The 20,173-nt window shown below is 45.1% G+C and overlaps 1 protein-coding gene across 3 annotated transcripts in view; it reads right to left on the reverse strand.

The window, feature by feature from the left end:
• Positions 1 to 20,173, reverse strand: part of LOC107295098 (transformer-2 protein homolog alpha) — an 82,282-nt gene that overhangs the window by 15,719 nt on the left and 46,390 nt on the right. For all 3 annotated transcript variants that reach the window (XM_015824403.1, XM_015824411.1, XM_015824395.1), the window contains exon 4: positions 13,090 to 13,278. In XM_015824403.1, coding sequence (XP_015679889.1) covers positions 13,090 to 13,278 — 189 coding nt within the window. The remainder of the gene's footprint in view (positions 1 to 13,089; positions 13,279 to 20,173) is intronic.

Genomic DNA, 20,173 nt, shown 5'->3' on the forward strand with positions numbered 1-20,173 from the left:
AATCCCTTGCAGCAAAACTTACAGCTAACAACAGCAGAGCAATAGAAGCTAACAGGAGACATCAGCCATCAGCCAAATAGAAATTGCCAAACACTCCTTAAGAACACAAAGCCCTCATTGCACAAATCCCAGAACTTCAAAGTCACAAAAGCACATAAGAATCCTTCCACTCTCCATCTCCTTCCCTCCTCCATGCCTCCCCTCCAGCCATTGCTGCCTTTTTTTATTCCTCTTGGAGGGCGACCCCTCCCCCGCTGTATTTCTTGCCTGTTTGCTGCTGCCAGCACAGGTGGCTGCCACAGCAGTTGTAAATCAGCTCATGGCCAGCCTGCTTGATCTCCTCTCCCCCCACCCTCCCCCTCCCCCTCCTTCTTCTTCCCCTTCGGTGCAGCTGACTCTGCCTCCTCCCAAGGCTGCTGCTTTTTTTCTCTCTCTCTCCTGCCCAAACTGCCTCCTTTTATAGGCTCTCCTGTCTCCGCCCCCCTCCTCCTTTCTCATGGGTGAGGGTGAGCCAGAAGTGACCCTGGGGCCTTTGCAGCTCCAGAGGACTCTCTCACTGTAAGTCCTTGCCTGTGCTGGCTCTTTCCCTCCCCCACTACACTTGGGTAGGCAGGGCTGTGTACCACCTGCCACTCATTAATGTACCACAAGTGGTACGCGTACCACTGGTTGAAAAGCCCTGATCTAATGTATTGCTCCACCATAGCGTTAGCTTTTTCAGCGGCTCCATTCATAGACAGATGAAAAGCCGACGATAGTCCCTGCATGGATCCAATTAGTTTACGAAATTCCCTCCAAAATCTCACAGTAAATTGTAGTTTTCTATCCGAAACAATCTGTTTTGGAGCTCTGTGGAATTGGTAGATGTGTTTGAGAAACATTCTTGCTAGTTTCTTAGTGGAGGGAAGACCAGAGCAGGCAATGAAGTGAGCTTGCTTTGAAAAAAGGTCAGTCACAGTCCATATTACCGTATTCCCCCTACTTTCTGGTAACTTCACAATAAAGTCCATGGCAATCTCCTCCCAGGGTTGGGAAGGATCTGCTACTTGCTGCAATAATCCAGGGGGCTTACCTGGACATTTTTTAATTGTTGCACAGCTTTTCACATAATTCTCAACATTCTTCTTTAGCCCTGGCCACCAAAATTGCCGTTGAATTAAATGTAAAGTTTTCAGGCATCCAAAGTAACCTGCTTGTTTGCTATCGTGGCTGCGTTGGAGGGCCTGAACTCTAAGGGTTTCTGGTAGATAGTTTTGACCCCCTCCAAGCCAACCCATCCCGACAAGTCAGTATGGTTTTGTTTTCCAGGAACCAGGAATCAGTTTTCAATTATTCCTTCAGCCTTTTTCTCAACGGGCTATCAGGATCAGGTGCTTTTGCCTGTGGTTGCCCCCCTGTAGTTACTTGAGAGATTGATTATGGTTGCGGAATGATGGAGTTCACAATCTCCTCTCAATGGCTTTTGTACTGGGGCAACCTGGAAAGGGCGTCCACTAGGAAATTTTTTCCTCCTGGGATGTATTTTAGCGTGAAATTGAAACAGTTAAAATACTGCGCCCATCGGAATTGTTTAGGAGATAACTTACGGGGGGTTTTCAGTGCCTCTAGATTTTTGTGATCAGTCCATACTTCAAAAGGCAAGTCGCCCCCTTCAAGGAAATGACGCCAGGTGAGCAGAGCCCACTGCATTGCGAAGCCTCTTTCTCCCAGACTGCCCACCTTCGTTCAGTGTCTGTTAACTTTTTGGAGGTATAGGCGCAGAGCTGCAAATCCCCCTTCTCATTCCTTTGCAAAAGAACGGCCCCCACAGCCACATCGCTGACATCGGCTTGGATGATGAATTGTTTCTCAGGATTGGGATGTTTGAGAATAGGTTCTGCTGCTAACAGTCTCTTTAAGTTCTCAAAAGCAGTTTGGCATTCTATGGACCAAGGCGGTGGCTGGTAGGGTCGCGTCTTCCCCCTGTTTCTAACAGTTCAGTAATTGGCAAAGCAATCTCGGCAAAGGAGGGGATGAATTGCTGGTAGAAGTTTGCAAATACCAAAACACTCTGGAGTTGCTTACGGGTCCGTGGGGGTTGCCATTCCAGTACAGCTTTCACTTTAGCTGGATCCATCTCAACGCCTTCACTGTAAATCCTATATCCTAGGTAATCCAGGCATGTTTGATGGAACTCACATTTTGAGAGCTTTGCGTAAAGTTTAGCGCTCAGCAGTTTTCTGAGCACTTCATGTACTAATTTGACATGCTCCACCATGGTCTCTGTGTAGATGAGGATGTCGTCAAGGTAGACTAAAACCCCCTTATACAGGTGATTGTGCAATACTTGATTTATCAGTTGCATGAACACAGCAGGGGGCCCCTGCAGGCCGAAAGGCATAACAGTGAACTGGAAGCTCCCCAAAGGGCTGTTAAAAGCTGTTTTCCACTCATCTCCTTCCTTGATCCTTACTCGGTAATACGCCTTTCTTAGGTCTAATTTGGTAAAAACTTTTCCTTTTGCCAAATGGGCTAACATGTCTTTCATCAAGGGGAGGGAGTACATATTCTGCACGCTGACACCGTTTAACCCCTTATAGTCCACGCACAACCTCATCGACCCATCTTTTTTTTCCTTGAAAAGCACAGGGGCGGGTACCCGGGATTTTGCTGGCTGAATGAATCCTCTGGCTAAGTTCTTATCAATATATGCCCTCAGTTCCTTCAGTTCGCGGGGGGTCATTGAATACATTTTTGGCTTGGGTAATTTGGCTCTGGTAAAATCTCAATAGCGCAGTCAGTGGATCTGTGGGGGGACAGGAGATTGCATTCCGCCTTGCTGAACGCTTCTGCTAGGTCTCTATATTCACTTGGGATGAGTGACTCTCCAGGCGAGGGACTCACAGCAGATTTCAAAGTCTCCAGGTGCTGCCCTTGGCTCTCACATGGGCTACTGATTGGGGTAGGACAGTGATGGCGAACCTTTTAGAGACCGAGTGCCCAAACTGCAACCCAAAACCAACTTTTTATCGCCGGGTGCCCGGTGGGCGTGGCCCACTGGCTGTGGCTGCAGTGGTCACGGCAGACTGGGTGGGCGTGGCCGGGGTGGGCGTGGCCACCTCAATGTTGCTCGTGGGGATGCCTGTGGGGGCCGGGCAGGGTTGGGGGAGATCCAGGGGGTCTCTGGCGGGTAGGGCGGTGGGCAGTAGGCTCGTCCTGCGGGGTGAGGTGAGGCAAGGCAGGGTGGGGGTTAGGGTTAGGCCGCTGCTTTCCCCCCAGGACAGAGCGCCCCGCCGCTGCTCACAGCTAGTGGCGAAGGTGGAGTTTGGGAGGCAGCAGCAGGGCGTAGCCCAGGTGTGGCCCAGCAACAGCAGCAAAGCTTGTCCTCCCCACTCAAGCCGCCACCAGCGGCTCCTTGGCTCCATCCGAGTTGAAGAAAGCGGAGGTGCAACAGCGGGATTGCTCTCAATAAGGCGGGCACACAAAAGCGAGCAGCACACCCAGCTCTTATTGTTTGAGAGCAATCCCGCTGCTGCGCCTCCGCTTTCTTCAACTTGGACGGAGCAGAGGCACTCATGCCGCTGATGGCTGCTTGAGTGGGGACGAGGAGAAGAGCGATGAGGCTTTGTACCAGCCGGCCGGCCAGGTGAGGAGTAGGTCGGGTGATGGTGGCTGGCTGGCTGGGGAGGGGGGATCATGGCCGCTCAGGGGGGACCTGCCAAGCCTCATGGCAGCGGCATTGGCAGCTCCCCCCACCCGGTCCATTTCCCCGGCTCCGTACAAGATGCTTGGCAGAAAACACCCCCTTCCCGCCCCCGATCGGACCCATGCGACACCTTCTTTCAAGCTCTGATGCGGTCCTCCATCACTGTTCTGTCCCAGCCTACGTACATCCTTGTTACTTCACAAAGACAACCCCTCTTTTAAAAGTAGACTGGAAAATAAACCCTTTTTATTTGAGTTACAGACCTGATAACTGTCCCAGAAAACAAAAGCAACAGAACACTTTTCCAATGGAGACCTTGTCCAAAAGCAAAATGGAGCATGAGTCAAACAGGAAATAACTCACAGGGAAAATAAACAGACCATGATCTCTTGACTCTGAAGTTTTTTGCAAACGGTTGCCTCCAGCAACCAGCCCTGCCCACAAAACCTCACCTCTTCTTGGCGGTGGCAGCCTAATGGACCTGCGCAAGCTGCTGGCGGCATCGGCCCGAGGCACAGGGGGAGGTGGGTGGTGTAGCAGATTGGGTACCTCGGCTCCATCCGGGATTGCTCTCAAACAATAAGAGCCGGGTGCGCTGCTCGCTTGTGTGTGCCTGCCTTATTGAGAGCAATCCCACTGCTGCGCCTTCGCTTGCTTCAACTCGGATGGAGCCAAGGCACCCAAGCCGCTGGGGGCCGCTTGAGTGGCGGTGTTCTGTCCCCGTCGGACACACACACCCAAACAGCCAGCCGAGGGTTAAAGAACTTCTCCACACTCCAATCCACAGATAAGCAAACTTGGCAGCAGCTCCGTAGCTGCCTGCCAAGACTTTTACTCAGAGAACAAAAAACAATACACACAGTTAAGTCCACAGCAAACTACTTCGCCAGAGATTCAGCTTTGTCCGTCACAGAGTCCAAATGGCCACCACCTCCCTTTTATAGCCTGTGGGGTGTGGTCCAGTGACTCAGCTTAATCTCTGGCACGTCTCCTTTTCTGCTGCGCACGCTTGTCGCTCCTACGCTGGCGTGGATCCAGCCACAACTTCTCTTCCTCACTATCCGAAACACCTGGCTCCTGGCCAATCTCAGAATCACCTGGCTCCTGGTCAATCTCTTCTCCGTCGGGAGACACCTGAGGCATTGCCAAAGAGGAGGGTCCTGGAGAGGGAGGCCTGGCCATCTCCTCTCCTTCATGTTCAGAGCCTTCTTCCTCCGATAAGAGGAGCTCACAAGACGGAGCCACAACAGGCGGGGGGAGGAGGAGGAGGAGAAGAGCGGTGAGGTTTTGTGCCAGCAAGCCGGCCAGGCAAGGCAGTCTGGCAGTGAAAAGCTAAGGGCAGCGGAGAAAAAACCCAGGTCCCACATAAGGTGGAGGATTTTCGCTGCCAGACTCTTTAACTTCTTAAAAGTTTACTTGATGCAGAATGCAAATCCTTCCCTTTCTGCATCAAGTTAAACACTCTGGTAGTGAAAATCCAATAACAGGGAAAAAATCCCAGTCTCATGCATAGGGAATCTGCACTGCCTGCCTCCCCCTCCCCCCCGTGTCTCGGGGATGAGTGGTTCGCCTGGCGGCAGTGAGGCAGCCATGTGCGCTCGCTCATTGGTTGGCCTAAGGTGTCCCACAACATCGGTTGAATCAGCGGGAGGTTTAGGTCCTATAGGTAGTCTCACAGTTCTCATTCCTTTCTCCCACCAGATAAACGGCTTCCATTTGTCTAACCAGGCTAGCCCTAGGATCACAGTCTCAGTCATTTTTGGAGCCACTAGGAAGCGAATAAACTCCCAGTGTGCACCTATTTCTAGGCGTAAGGGCTCAGTTAATTGTGTGACAAGAGTCCCTCCCATCAGGGAGCCATCGGCTTGCTTAAACCTCACAGGTTTGGAAAGCTGTTTTGCCCATATGCCCATTTTCATGGCAAATGGCAGACTAATAATGCAGCGGGTGCATGCAGAATCAATTAGCACGTTTAAGTCCATTTGTGCCCCAGACTTAGGGATTATAAGTTTGGCGGCCAGTGAAAAAGGCGGGATTTGTCGACTCACCATCGGGTCGTTCTCTCCTTCATCGTCGCTGTCAAAGGAGGGTAGAGCAGGGGCGGGTCCACCCGGAGTCCCGGCGTCCTCTTGTGTGGGGGGTGTAATCTGGGCAACAGGTTCTTGCGTGACCCGGTTGGATTTTTCTCTTGTTAGCCGCTGGGCAGGTTTCCTTCTCGCCGCTGGTTCCGGTCTGCTCTGTAGTTGGGGGTAGGGGACTGGACAGTTTGCTGCTCGATGTCCCTCCTGTCCGCACCGGAAACACTTAATTGACGGGCCTGCAGGTGGCCTGGGTCTTTCAGCCATTGCAGTAGTTGGAGGGTTTCGTGGGGGTGACTGTTGTTCGGGTTGCTCTGGCTGCTGCTCGGATTCAGGTGGGGGAGGCTTCTTATAGCGGGCGAGCTGAACATCTAGCTTCACCGCTGCCTGGTACCATTCTCGCAGCTGATCAGGTAGTGCTCGATAGATGCAGGCCTGAGAGAGGTGATCGTCTAATCCCTCAATGAAGTGATGGATTAGGGACTGCTCTGGCCACCCCTCTATTTGACCTGCTATCTTGCGAAACTCTCGCACGTACTTCAGGGCAGGCCTGCCGGCTTGTTTTATTTTGTGGATTTGTTCTCTTGCTTTTAGGCCAAGGGATAGATCCTCAAATCTTTCTTTCAGACCTAGGAGGAAGAGATGGAGGTCCTCCAATTCTGGGGCTTGCTCATTATATAAATTGTTCAGCCATTCGGATGCTTCTCCCTCCAGGCTGGACGCAATCACATTGACCATGGCCCCTGGGTCCGGGTAGAGATAGGCCCAGCAATTCAAGTGAGAACGCACTTGGTTGAGGAAAAAAATCAGCTTCTCTGGGACCCCATCGAAGGTTGCTCTGAAAAGTGGTGCAATTATAGGCTGTTGGGGGCCCCACGGTGGCTGTTGCTGCTGGCCCCATCCTGGCTGCAGATTTATGCCCAGGGGTTGCACGTTTGGGGGCTGTGGTCAATCTCCTTGCTGCTGGCCCCATCTTGGATTCTGTACCACCCCAAGCTGTTGCAAGGCCTCTATTAGCTGTGACAAGTTCAGAGATCGTGGACCATCTACCTGCTGGGTTTGCCAATCTCCCCATTGCTGCAGAGGCCTCAGACTGGGATGCCCTCTCTCTTCAGGGCTGGAGTCCCTGGCAGGGGAAGACAGGATCTGAAAGGCTTTCTGATCTGCAATGGAGGGGCTGCAAGCTTCCCTCTGCAGGAGTGGATTTCTGTCTCTCTCCTCTGGGGTTTGAAATATTTCCAGTAACTCACCCAGGCTTTGAGTGGCAGTTTGTCCATTCTCCGTCCACCGACCTGCATTTGTCTGCCAAAATTCATCTTCCCACAGCATGCTGTCTGTTACTTCCCCCTCTGGGTTATCAGCAGCTGCCGGGCTGTATTCAACAAACTCCTGTTTATCATGATAGATTGTCCCCCTCCTGAACTCTGTTACTCTCACTCCAGCCTAGGAGAAAGAGGTGGGGGTAATGCATCCCCAGTTGTTTGAAAAGGTTTTAGATTCTGGCATGATGTCAACGTTCCGACTAATGGAACACTTCAAGGAATTTCCAGGCATATTTATTCTGAAAAAGTCTGTAATCATGGACACATTATCGGCACATATTGAATGGATGCCAGAATCTGAATTTCTCTTGCTTGCGTCTAACTTTTCTTGCTAAACCCCTCCCTTATTTTGCAGTCATAAGTCACATCTTCCAATTAGCCCGGAGGGCAAAGATTCACTTCCGTTCCTTTTCCTGGGCTTTCCTTATAAATCTCCTCCCTTTCTCTGTCATCTGAATTAACTCTAAAAATACCAGACAGTTCTGTATATCTTGTCAAAGCAATAATATCCCATATTAACAGCGTTGACATTAGATCTAAGGGAGGCGTACTACCGAGTAAGAATCAAAGAAGGAGATGAGTGGGAAACTGCTTTTAACAGCCCTCTGGGAAGTTTCCAATTCAAAGTCATGCCTTTCGGTCTGCAGGGAGCCCCAGCAGTATTCATGCAATTGATAAATCAGGTGCTGCATGATCATTTATATAAAGGGGTCTTAGTCTACCTTGATGACATCCTCATTTACACTGAGACCATGGCAGAACATGTCAAACTAGTGCATGAAGTACTAAAAAAACTGTTAAGAGCTAAACTTTATGCAAAACTCTCAAAATGTGAGTTCCATCAAACCCCTTTGGACTACCTGGGGTATAGAATTTCCAGCAAAGGCGTCGAGATGCACCCAGCCAAAGTGAAAGCGGTATTAGAGTGGCAAACCCCCCAACCCCAAAAACAACTCCAAAGTTTTCTGGGATTCGCAAACTTCTACCAGCAATTCATCCCCTCTTTTGCCAAAATAGCTCTGCCAATTACAGAACTATTAAAGACAGGGAAGAACGGGGAGGAAGCCACGACCCTGCCAACCCCTGCCTTGGTCAATATAGTGCCAAGCAGCTTTTGAGAACTTAAAGAGACTGTTTGCAGCAGAACCTGTTCTCAAACACCCTAACCCTGAGGAACAATTCATCATCCAAGCTGATGCGAGTGATGTGGCTGTAGGGGCTGTTCTCTTGCAAAGAAATGAAAAGGGAGAGTTGCAGCCCTGCGCCTACACTTCCAAAAAATTAACCGACACTGAACGGAGGTGGGTGGTCTAGGAGAAAGAGGCTTTCACCATGTGGTGGGCACTGCTCACCTGGCGTCACTTTCTCGAAAATGCCCCATAAACTGTCCCCTAAACAAGTCTGCTGGGCTCAATATTTTAACCATTTCAATTTCACGCTAAAGTACATCCCAAGGGGAAATAATTTCCTAGCTGACACCCTGTCCGGACTGCCCCAGTACAAAAGCCAGCATGAGGAAATCGTGAATCCCATCATCCCACAGCCACAGTCAATTTCTCAAATAACTATGGGGGCAGGCAGCCACGGGGAAATCCACCTGAACCCGACAGCCCGCTGACGAAAAGGCTAAAAGAGGAATTGAAAACCGACCTGGTTCCAGGAAAACAGTACCATACTAACTTGTCGGAGCGGGTTAGCCTGGAAAGGGTCAAAACTGTATCTACCAGAGACCCTTAGAATTCAGGGCCTCCGGCGCAGTCACGACAGTAATCAAGCCAGTCACTTTGGATACTTAAAAACTTTACATTTAATTAGTAGGCAATTTTAGTAGCCAGGTTTCAAGAAAACTGTTGAAAATTATGTAAAGAGCTGTGCAACTTGTGCTACAATGAAAAGACGCCCCGGCAAAACACCTGGGCTATTGCAGCAAGTAGCAGATCTGTCCCAACCTTGGGAGGAGATCACTATGGACTTTATTGTGGAATTACCAGAAAGTAGGGGAAATACGGTAATATGGACTGTGATAGATCTTTTTTCAAAGCAAGCTCACTTCATTGCCTGCTCCTGTCTCCCCTCCACAAGGAAACTAACAAGAATGTTTCTCAAGCATATCTACCAACTCCATGGGGCTCCAAAGCGGATTATTTCAGATAGGGGAGTGCAATTCACTGCAAAGCTTTGGAGAGACTTTCTTAAACTTATTGGGTCCACGCAGGGACTGTCATCTGCTTTTCATCCATCTACGAATGGGGCTGCAGAAAAAGCTAACGCAATGGTGGAACAATACATCAGATGTTATGTTGATTACCAGCGAACAAACTGGGCTGACCTCCTCCCCTTTGTTGAGGTGGCTTACAATAACACAGTGCATAGCAGCACTGGACTCACTCCTTTTAAGATAGCTACTGGCAAGGAATTCATACCCATGCCTGAGCTCCCTCAGGACCCTCCCGCTTCTCACACCTTAGATCAATGGGTCGCTTGTTGGAAAACTGTTTGGAATGATGCAAACGCGGCTCTAGTTAAACCGTCAAAGAGCAAGCTGACAAGAGAAGGGCCCCCCAGAGGCCGTTCCGTGTGGGAGAAAAAGTTTATCAACAAAGTATCTGCAACTCAGATTGCCTAGTAAAAAATTGGGACCTAAGTTCCTAGGACCTTTTCCCATTGTACGGATTATAAATCCAGTCACAGTGGAATTGAAACTCCCTCGCCTTTTAGGTAAAGTTCACCCTGTGTTCCACTGCAGTCTTTTGAAACCATATAGAAAGTCCTCATTGAGACCTCCCTCCAGACAGGCACCTGGTCCCTTGGTAGTGGAGGGAGAGACTCATTATGAAGTGAAATGAATTCTTGCTTCAAGGTTATACAAGGGAAAGTTACAATATCTGGTGCACTGGAAGGTATACCCATTATCAGAGGCCACTTGGGTTAAAAGCACCGATGTAAAAGCTGATAGATTAATACGTCAGTTTTTTGATAAACACCCGAATAAGCCTCGAGGTGATTCCTGACTCAAAATTTTTCACAGAATTTCTCTCTTCTCTAGAGGATCTGACTGTCAACCATTGCATAGATCTGGCCGTAGCCATCTTCACTTTGCTCTTGGTTGCCACAGTGATGGGAGGGGGAAGAGATATTCTCTTATTCTAGACACAACAAGAATTGTTCTGTGGGAACCAAGGTCACTCTAACTTTTGGCGGGCACTCTAATGGAAGCCAAAGCAGTTAATTGGGGATTGTGATTTATGACACATTGCAGGGATGGGAAGTTCAACTTGAAACTTTTTAACCAGGGGGTGGGAACTTAAGACTTGGTTTCAGCTTTGTTCGTGCCGATACTATGTAGCCATTAAAAGTGTTCTTTGAGGAAGAAAATTGCCTCGGAGTTCTTTTATTTTCTCTGGTCTCATTTATTGGAACCATGACATACTGTTTGTAAGGTCCTGCCTCAGCTAATTTTTTTTTTTTTTCATTTTATTCAATTTGTATCCCGCCCTTCTCCCGGAGGACTCAGGGCGGGATACTCCAAAGAAAGCTAATACTCCAAAGAAAGCAGAATACTCCAAAGAAAGCTAATACTCCAAAGCTAATACTCCAAAGAAAGCAGAACTCTTGAAACTGGCAGTTTCAAAAGGAACTTTTATTGAGAGATAGTGAAAACAGAAAAGCTAGGCAAGATCTGAATAATTCCTGTGCAAAATATTACATTATACCCCTCTTCAAAACCCCTCCCAGGTGCCCAACTGCCCGGTCCAAATCCAGCCAATCCACAGGTGTGAAGTTGTTATGGGAACTGGAAGTTGAAGGAGCAATAAAACTCTGTTCCCAGGCGTTGTATCCTCTTCTCAGCAAGGTATATGGCCCCAGGCACATTCCTCCCCCCTTTCACACCCAAAGAGATACATCAAAGGTTGAGAGAACAAAGCAAAAGAAACACATCCCAGAGCCCACGACCTCCCCCCTCCCAACAGAGGAAAAGCCTCCCCCCTCCCAACAGAATGTCAGCACCCCGAAAATGATTTTAGAGGCCTGACACTGTTACTGCTGGTTTGTATAAAGTCACTACATTACTTTTCAAAATACTCTTAATCATGCACTTAATAAGTGGTTAGCTTAAGAACCAAGTAACATGTTTGCATTAAGACATTTAAAATGGATAAGTCCACAGAATAGAAAAGAGGAAAAACCTATCAATATTAATTACATTTTAGTATCAATATTATAAATATAAAATTTTGTTTTTTATCCAAAGTTTAGTTTACTGTTTCTCTTCAGATCATATAACTATTTCACCTTTCAGAGAAAAGTTATTAAATGTAATTAGAGTAAAATTGAATATTGTTTAAAAAAACACATATTACAAGAATCAGAATCCTGAAAGTAATGTACCAGTCTCTGCATTATCTGGCTTTATAGTGATATCTGGAAATTTGACTTTGCAAAATTGCAAAAAACTTAAAAACAACCTGAAACTTGGATTTCATACTGACATAATTCTTAGCTCTAAGGATTTAGCATGCCGTCTATAATATCAATAGAAAAGCAGAATATTTAACAGAATAATCACAAATGTCTCAAATGATAACTCAATAACTGAATGTTTTAAAATTTCACCTATAACAAATAATATTGTATCAAGTTTAGCATATATCTCCTTTTTCAAACAGTTTCAAAACTGGCATTAGATTTGAAACTATACTGTTTATAGAGATTTTATGTAGAATTTAACTATAACTAGAGAGAATTTTATGCAGAAGAGGACAAAGACCATATATTCACATTTCTTCCTAATCTTCCAAAAGATCTTAGCAATAATAAACATAAAGTAAAGTCGTCTTCTAGTTGAGCTTAGCTCCTGGTGCCTTAAGACAGTGGTGGTGAACCTATGGCACGTGTGCCAGAGGCAGTGCTTGGAGCCCTCTCTGTGGGCACACGCGCTGTCGTCCCAGCCCCGCCTCCCCCCGCGGCCCCCTCCTGCACGGAGCAGCGTAGCCAAGGACATGGCAGGCCGGGCAGCAGGGCCAAGACTCCACCCTTGTGCCCCGTCGCGTGCAGATGATGTGGGGTGCGGGCGGAGGGTGTGGTTGCCATGGCGCTGCAGGGCCGCCTGGGTGATCTGTGGCGGGCCATGGAGGCGGTGGGTGGCCCTGCAGGCGGGCGGGGCAGGGGATGGGCGGGGGTGGGGCAGGCAGGGCGGTAGGCGGAGCGGGGGTGGGCAGGTTTTGGGCACTCGGTCTCTAAAAGGTTCGCCATCACTGCCTTAAGATATCTACTGTATGTAGGTGTCTTCACAACAATATAAAAAGAATTTGTTACTATTTCTTTTTTAACCTTCCCCATTTAACCTATAGCTCTGGCTTTTCTGGTAATTTCCCATGCAAATACTAACCAGGCCCAAAACTGCTTAGCCCTTTTGAGTTCAACAAATGTTAGCTGGATGCTGCTACCTAGCAGGATTAATAATTAGATATTTGGTTTAAAATAAAGTTGCTGGCCCAGATTTATACACTGAGTTAGCACATTGTATTAACTATTGCATTTTTACAACACAGTCACGTTGGTCAAGCTGGATTCACACTTACGACCAGATGACTCCACTTATGACCACAGTAAAAATGGTTGTAAAATAGGGTTCAGTCATGTAATGACTCAACTTACAATGAAAATTGCAGTCCTAATTGAGGACCTGCATGTAACATACTGACCCACATCCAGGATGCATCTTTCCTCTTCAGAATAGTTATTAGCGTTAATTGGTTGAAACAATGAAACCTGATATATGAGGGGTTTTTTTTCAAAAAACCATAATCAATATTAACCATATATTTAGGATCCTATGTAAGCTAAACTATAGTTAGTCATCAAAACAAGCCATTTATTTCATTCACGGCAATGTTATGTAAAATCATGATTACAGAAATTAAACATTTAAGTTTATCAAGTACTGTCAGTGTTAACAAGCACCTTTGCAAAAAATTTAATATATTCAGAAAAAATGCTTTACCTCTTTAGAATCATCTATTCTTTCAAAGTAAACAAAAGCAAATCCTCTTGATCGCCCAGTCCGTTGATCATACACCACATTGACTCCACTCAATGGTCCATAACGGGAAAAAACTTCACGAAGATCCCTCTCAGTAGTATATAAGCTGAGGCCAAACACTCCAAGGCATGTATTAGGATCTGGATTAGCCTAAAATGTACCAAGTTAAACTATTAAATTTCTTATTGCTGACGGTTAAAGCAGTTACTTCATTTATACAGGTAATCCTCAACTTACAATCACAATTGAGCCCAAAATTTTCGTTGCTAAGGCACTTGAGTTTTGCCCCATTTTATGTACTTTGTTTGCCACAGTTAAGTGAATCACTGCAGTTAAGTGACTCATGCAGTCGTTAAGCAAATCTGGATTCCTCCATTGACTTTGCTTGTCAGAAGCTGACTGGGAAGGTTACAAATGATCACGTGACTCCGGGACAGTGCAACTCTCATAAATACATGCCAATTGCCAAGTGTCTGAATTTTGACCATGTGACCATTGGGATGCTGCAATGGCGCTAAGTGTGAAAAACAGTCATAAGTCACAGCCATAAGCTACCTGTACCTACATTCCTGTCTCAGGAACAGAGGCAGCAAAATATTTCATGAAGCTGCATATTCTGAGTAGCATATAAAGGGAAAATAAATATGATTTGTTGGTACAGTGAATATAAAGTCTACACACTCCTGTTAAATTGCCAGGTTTTTGAGGTTTAAAAAAAATCAAACCAAGATAAATCACTTCAAAAAAAATTCCACCTTTAATATAACCTATAAACTGTACAATTCAATTGGAAAACAAACTGATTTTTTGTTGGGGGGGGGAAATAACAATAAAAAACATACAAAAATGTGGTTGCATAAAGTGTGCACACCCTTAAACTAATACTTTGTTGAAGCACCTTTTGATTTTAAGACAGCATTGTCTTTTAGGGTAGGAGCCTATCAGCATGACACATCTTGCCTTGGGAATATTTGCCTACTCTTCCTTGCAAAAGCGCTCCAAATCTGTCAGATTGTGAGGGCATCTCCTGTGCACAACCCTCTTCAGGTCACCCCACAGATTTTCAATTGGATTCAGGTCTGGGCTCTGGCTGGGCCATTCCAAAACTTTGATCTTCTTCTGCTGAAGCCATTCTTTTGTTGATTTGGAGGTATGCTTTGGGTCATTGTTGTTTTAAAAGGTGAAATTCCTCTTCAGCTTCAGCATTTTAGCAGAGGCCTGAAGGTTTTGTGTCAAAGTTGACTGAGATTTGCAACTGTTCATAATTCCCTCCCTCCACCTTGACTAAAACCCCAGTTCCAGTTAAAGAAAAGCAGACCCAAAGCATAATGCTGCCACCACCATGCTTCCCTGTGGGTATGGTGTACTTTTGGTGATGCAGTGTTGTTTTTGCGCCAAACATACTTTTTGGAATGATGGCCAAAAAGTTTGACCTTGGTTTCATCAGACCATAACACATTTGCCCACATGCTTTGGTCAGACTTGATGTAGGGTTTTGCAAAATATAGCCAGGCTTGGATGTTTTTCTTTGTAAGTAAAGGCTTCCATCTTGCCACCCTTCTATATAGCCCAGACATATGAAGAATACAGGAGATTACTGTCACATGATAGTACACAACCAGTACTTGCCAGAAATTCCTGCAACTCCTTTAATGTTGCTGTAGGCCTCTTGGCAGCCTCTCAAACCAGTTTTTGTGTTGTTTTCGAGGGACATCCAGTTCTTGGTAATGTCACTCTTCTGCCATATTTTCTCCACTTGTTGATGACTGTCTTCCCTGTGTTCCATGGTATAGCCCAATGCCTTGGAAATTGTTTTGTGCCTTTCTTCTGACTGATACCTTCCGATAATGAGATCCCTTTGATGCTTTGTAAGATCTTTGCACACTCTAGCTTTTGCTGTAATAATAGGCAACTGAGTAAATGTCAGCATTTTGAAAGAGGCCTAAAGGTTTTGTGCCAAAATTGACTGATATTTGCAACTGTTCATAATTCCCTCCACCTTGGCTAAAGCCCCAGTTTCAGCTGAAGAAAAGCATAATGCTGCCACCACCATGCTTCCCTGTGGGTATGGTGTACTTTTGGAGATGCAGTGTTGTTTTTGTGCCAAAGTTTTTGGAATGATGGCTAAAATGTTTAACCTTGGTCTCATCAGACCATAACACATTTGCCCACATGCTTTTGTCAGACTTGATGTAGGGGTTTGCAAAATATAGCCAGGCTTGGATGTTTAAAGACTTCTGTACCCCACAGCCCAGATATATGAACAACAGGGGAAATGTAGTACACAACCAATACTTGCCAGAAATTCCTGCAACTCCTTTAATGTTGCTGTAAGTCTTTTGGTAGCCTCTCAAACAAGTTTTCTTCTGTTTTCATCAATTTTGGAGGGACATCCAGTTCTTGGTAATGTCACCCTTGTGCCATATTTTCTCCACTTGTTGATGACTGTCTTCCCTGTGTTCCATGGTATAGCCAATGCCTTGTTTTGTACCCATCTCCTGACTGATACCTTCCAACATTGAGCTCCCTTGTAACAAAATACCTTGTAGTTTAAATTATGCTATCTAAATATCTCCTCACAATGAAAAAGCTTTAAACTTGTATTCTCCATGGCCAATCCAATTCTCTAAGGAAATATAATTTCCCAGCAGTAACTTTAGAAGCAACTTACTTTGTTTCATTAATTCCTTCCACCAAGCTACCCCTTCTTTTTCCCCTTTCCCTATCCCACACCTTATTGTAAAGAAGAATAAGGAACAAGTTTAGCTAGCAGAACACATTTACTTTTTCAGGAGCTTCTGGACTTCCAGTGATACGGCTGACACCTGACATGCCCAGAGAATCTTCTCTCTCTGGACTGTCGTTTTTCCAACTTAACAACAGAAGGAACAGGCTTTCCTCTCATTTATCTGATTCTCCTGGGTTAGGGAGAGTCTTAGAATCATCCCACAAGATCTTCCCTACAGTAACGGTCTGCAAGTAGTTTCAGAAGCTGTGCTTCAAAGCAGCTGGTGAGCCGAAGCTGGGGGGCGGGGCTGCAGTCACTTCATTGTTGGATAAAACAGCCATTTTGGAATTTATTTTTCAAACGGACAATAAGTCATGCCTTTCATTTCTTAACCAAGTTACGAGACTATTATCTTTATTAGCTAAAAGAGGCTCTCTTTAGTTGCAGCCTGTTACTTCTTTTAGAAGCTCTGCACAGTGATGGGATTCAAATATGTGAACAACCAGTTCTCTGTGTGGATGCCGCTTCCAGAAGTCCATTCTGGGCCTGGGCAACAAAAAATTAGCTCCTGGTTCTACCGAAGTGGTGCAAACTGGCTGAATCCCACCACTGGCTCTGCATCATTTTTGATACTTCTTTATTGTTAAATGACAAGAGTGTTGCTGTAAGCAGCTAAAATGTGTGGAGTATGTTTTCTTTTTAAATTTGATCGAGAAACTTAACAGTTGTGGTTTTATTTTACTATTTTTAAAATAATCTGTAGCCCTGGCCAGAAATAGGAATAATAAAAATACAATTTTTGACCACTAGAGGGAGCTATGAAGATGCTTAATCCTGAGCTCGAGTCTATCATCTTTGAAAGCTCCATACAGAAAATCACCTCCTAGTCCTATACCAGTGATGGCGAACCTTTTAGAAACCGAGTGCCCAAACTGCAACCCAAAATCCACTTATGCGTCGTTGGGTGCCGGGTGGGTGTGGCCCATTGGCTGGGTGTGGCCAATTGGGTGGGCGTGGCTGTGGTGGTAACAGCAGACTGGGTGAGACTAAAAAGTTCAATCAATCAATTCCAACTTTGCAAGATCTTTTTTTTCCCGCGAGAGACTGATTGATTGAACCTTTTTTTTTTTTGCACACGGCGGCGGAGGCCTAAAGCAAAAAGGTTTTATAAAACCCAGCTGAAGGCCTAGGACTGGGGCGACAGCGCGCGTGCCCACAGAGAGGGCTCTGAGTGCCGCCTCTGGCACCTGTGCCATAGGTTCGCCACCACTGTAAATCGGCTAGGGACTAAAAATACCAATCATACAGATATTAAAGAACAAGAGACACAATTAGGTGTAGAAAATTATCAACCCACTGTAACAACTCCACAAATACTGGACAATGCAAATAACTGTAACTTTGGAATATAAATCTGACACCAACTTCTATTACAATCATGGTTTGAATATAACCCTGCCAGCGCAATTGAAAAAAGAGTGCCAAGTAAATTCACAATTTTTAAGAGGTCAAGTTTGGGATTTTTTCTTCTAACAAGGATACTAACGAAGTGCTCCAAGTTAATCTACAAATTTTAACAGAACACCTTTGGGACTTTTTTTCATGGATATTAACAAGGTTGAGAATTTCTTGAAGAAAAGAGACTTGATGGACATTCCTGAGAAGAAAAACTTTATTCTATGAAGATAAGCTGAAGGGAGTGAATTAAATTTAATGACTTAATTAGTTAGGATGGATTTTTATAAGTTTGATATATGTTAGAATGTTAGAATAGAGCTGGAAGGGACCTTGGAGGTCTTCTAGTCCAGCCCCCTGCTCAAGCAGGAGAACCTATACCATCTCAGACAAGTGACTGTGTAGCCTATTTTTAAAGAGGGGGCAAGCTATTCCACTGGTTAATTGTCCTCCCTGTCAGGAAGTTTCTCCTTAATTCCAGGTTGCTTCTCTCTTTGATCAGTTTCTAACCATTGTTTCTCATCCTTCCCTCTGGTGCTTTGGTGAATAACGTGACCCCCTCTTCTTTGTGGCAGCCCCTCAAGTACTGTAATACTGCTATTATGTCTCCCCTATTTCTTCTTTTCTTTAGACTAGCCCAGGGGTAGGCAACCTCGGCTCTTTTATGACTCATGGACTTCAACTCCCAGAATTCCCGAGTCAGCACAGCTGACTCAGGAATTCTGGGAGTTGAAGTCCATGAGTCATAAAAGAGCCAAGGTTGCCTACCCCTGGACTAGCCAAACCCAAGTCCAGTAGCCGTTCTTCATGTGTTTTAGTCTCCAGGCCTTTGATCATCTTAGTTGCTCTTCTCTGAATTTTTTCCAAACTCTCAACATCTTTTTTGTGATATGGTGACCAAAATTGGCAGCAGTATTCCAGGTGTGGTCTTACTAGGGTTTTATAAAGCTGTACTAATACCTCGCGTGATCTTGATTCTATGCCTCTTTATACAACCCAGGATTGTATTAGCTTTTTTGGCTGCTGCTGCACACTGCTGGCTCATAGTCAAGTGATCGTCCACTAGGACTCCAAGGTTCCTCTCTGTTACTGTTTTTAAGCCAGGTCTTGCCCAATCTGTACTTGTACCTTTGATTTTTCCTACCTAAATGTAAAACTTTGCTTTTCTCCACACTGAAACTCATTTTGTTGGATTGAGCCCATTGTTCAAGTTTGTCAATATCTTTTTGGATCCTGAGTTTGTCTTCTGGGGTGTTGGCTACTCCTGCCAGTTTGGTGTCATCTGCAAATTTGATGAGTTCCCCTTCAATTGCCTCATCTAAGTCATTTATGAAGATATTGAAGAGTACTGGGCCTAAGATGGAACCTTGTGGTACCCCACTGCTTACTTCTCTCCATGTGGATGTAGTGCCGTTGAGAACTACTCGGAGTACAGTTTGCCAGCCAGCTACAGATCCATCTGGATGTTGTCTATTCCACCTTTTTCTAGCTTACCAAGGAGTAGGTTGTGGTCTACTGTATCAAATGCCTTACTGAAGTCTAAGTATACTACGTCCACAGTATTTCGCTGGTCTATTAGTTTAGTCACTTTGTTGAAGAATGAAATAAGTGCTATTTATGAGTTTGTAAATGTATGTTTTCTGTCCTTCTATGTAACGTTGAGTAATTCCCAAAGTTTGTAAAATATTATTGATCAAATTTGAAAATAAGATAAAAAGATTTTACTCCATGAGGATAAATTTGAGGGAGAGATTTAAATCCAATGAGCTAATTGGAGTTAATTATATATATATATAATTGAATGAAAGCTTTAATGTAGGTTTTGTTTAAAATGAAGGGCTTTTTTTCTCCCTTTATATATATTGAGTAATTTTTAAAGTTTTTAAAATATCACTGAAAGTGAACTTTAAAGCATGTATGTTCAGAGAAAGTTAAAAAAAGTAAAATAAAGTTTACTGTTTTAAAAACTAGAAAAAAATGTTTTCTCCCTTTTGTCATGGTTCCGATAGATGAAACCCATCAAAAGAACTTCAAGGCATTTTATTCAGGAAATAAAGTATTGGCACTACATAGATGAACCCCAAAACTAAATTCCCTTCCCCCAGATACAAACTGCAATTCCCACGCCCAATAAGCTGTCATAAATCACATTCTCCAATTAGCCTAAAACGCTGGCTTTCTCCCCAGCCCATCAGCCCAAAATGTTATCAGTTCGTCCTTGGGTTCCCACAAAGCAGCGTTATTATTATGGCTGAGCTCGAGCATTTATCCCCCCCCCTTCTGCACCTAATTTCTAAATACCAGAAAAAGCATGTTAAAAGCAAAGAGAAAATGGCTGCAATTTTCATCAGTTGTCAGAGCGGGAACATCCAATGTTTACAGCGTTGACATCCGCCGCCCCCCCTTTACAAAAAGGATAAATCCTGCAATTTAAAAAAAATCATAGGTTAGGGGTTGCCTCTCGGTTTATTAGGGTGCTTTTCATAGAATTTACTAATGAGCCTGTCAGCTTTTACATCACTAGATTTTACCCATGTAGCTTCAGAAAATGGATATCCTTTCAACTGCACTGAGTACTGTAACTTTCCCTTAAAAAGTCTAGAATCAAGAATATGCTTCACTTCATAATGGGTCTGTCCAGCTACCACCAGAGGGCCAGGTGCTGTCAAGTCTGCTAACATTGGATATTATTGCTCGACATATGTGAAGAAGCAAACATATCTTATTTAGCCTACATATCGCTTCAAGAGCAAAAGCAGGCATTGCGGGCCATATGAGGGGGGAGGAATGCCTGTGAATAATAACATTATCTTAGCATAGCACAGCCAAGGTCAAAGCAACAGCAGTCTGTAATAACAGAGA

This window comes from Protobothrops mucrosquamatus, unplaced genomic scaffold (assembly GCF_001527695.2).
Source record: "Protobothrops mucrosquamatus isolate PMUCROS unplaced genomic scaffold, P.Mucros_1.0 scaffold_188, whole genome shotgun sequence".
In the NCBI taxonomy this organism is placed as follows: Eukaryota; Metazoa; Chordata; class Lepidosauria; order Squamata; family Viperidae; genus Protobothrops; species Protobothrops mucrosquamatus.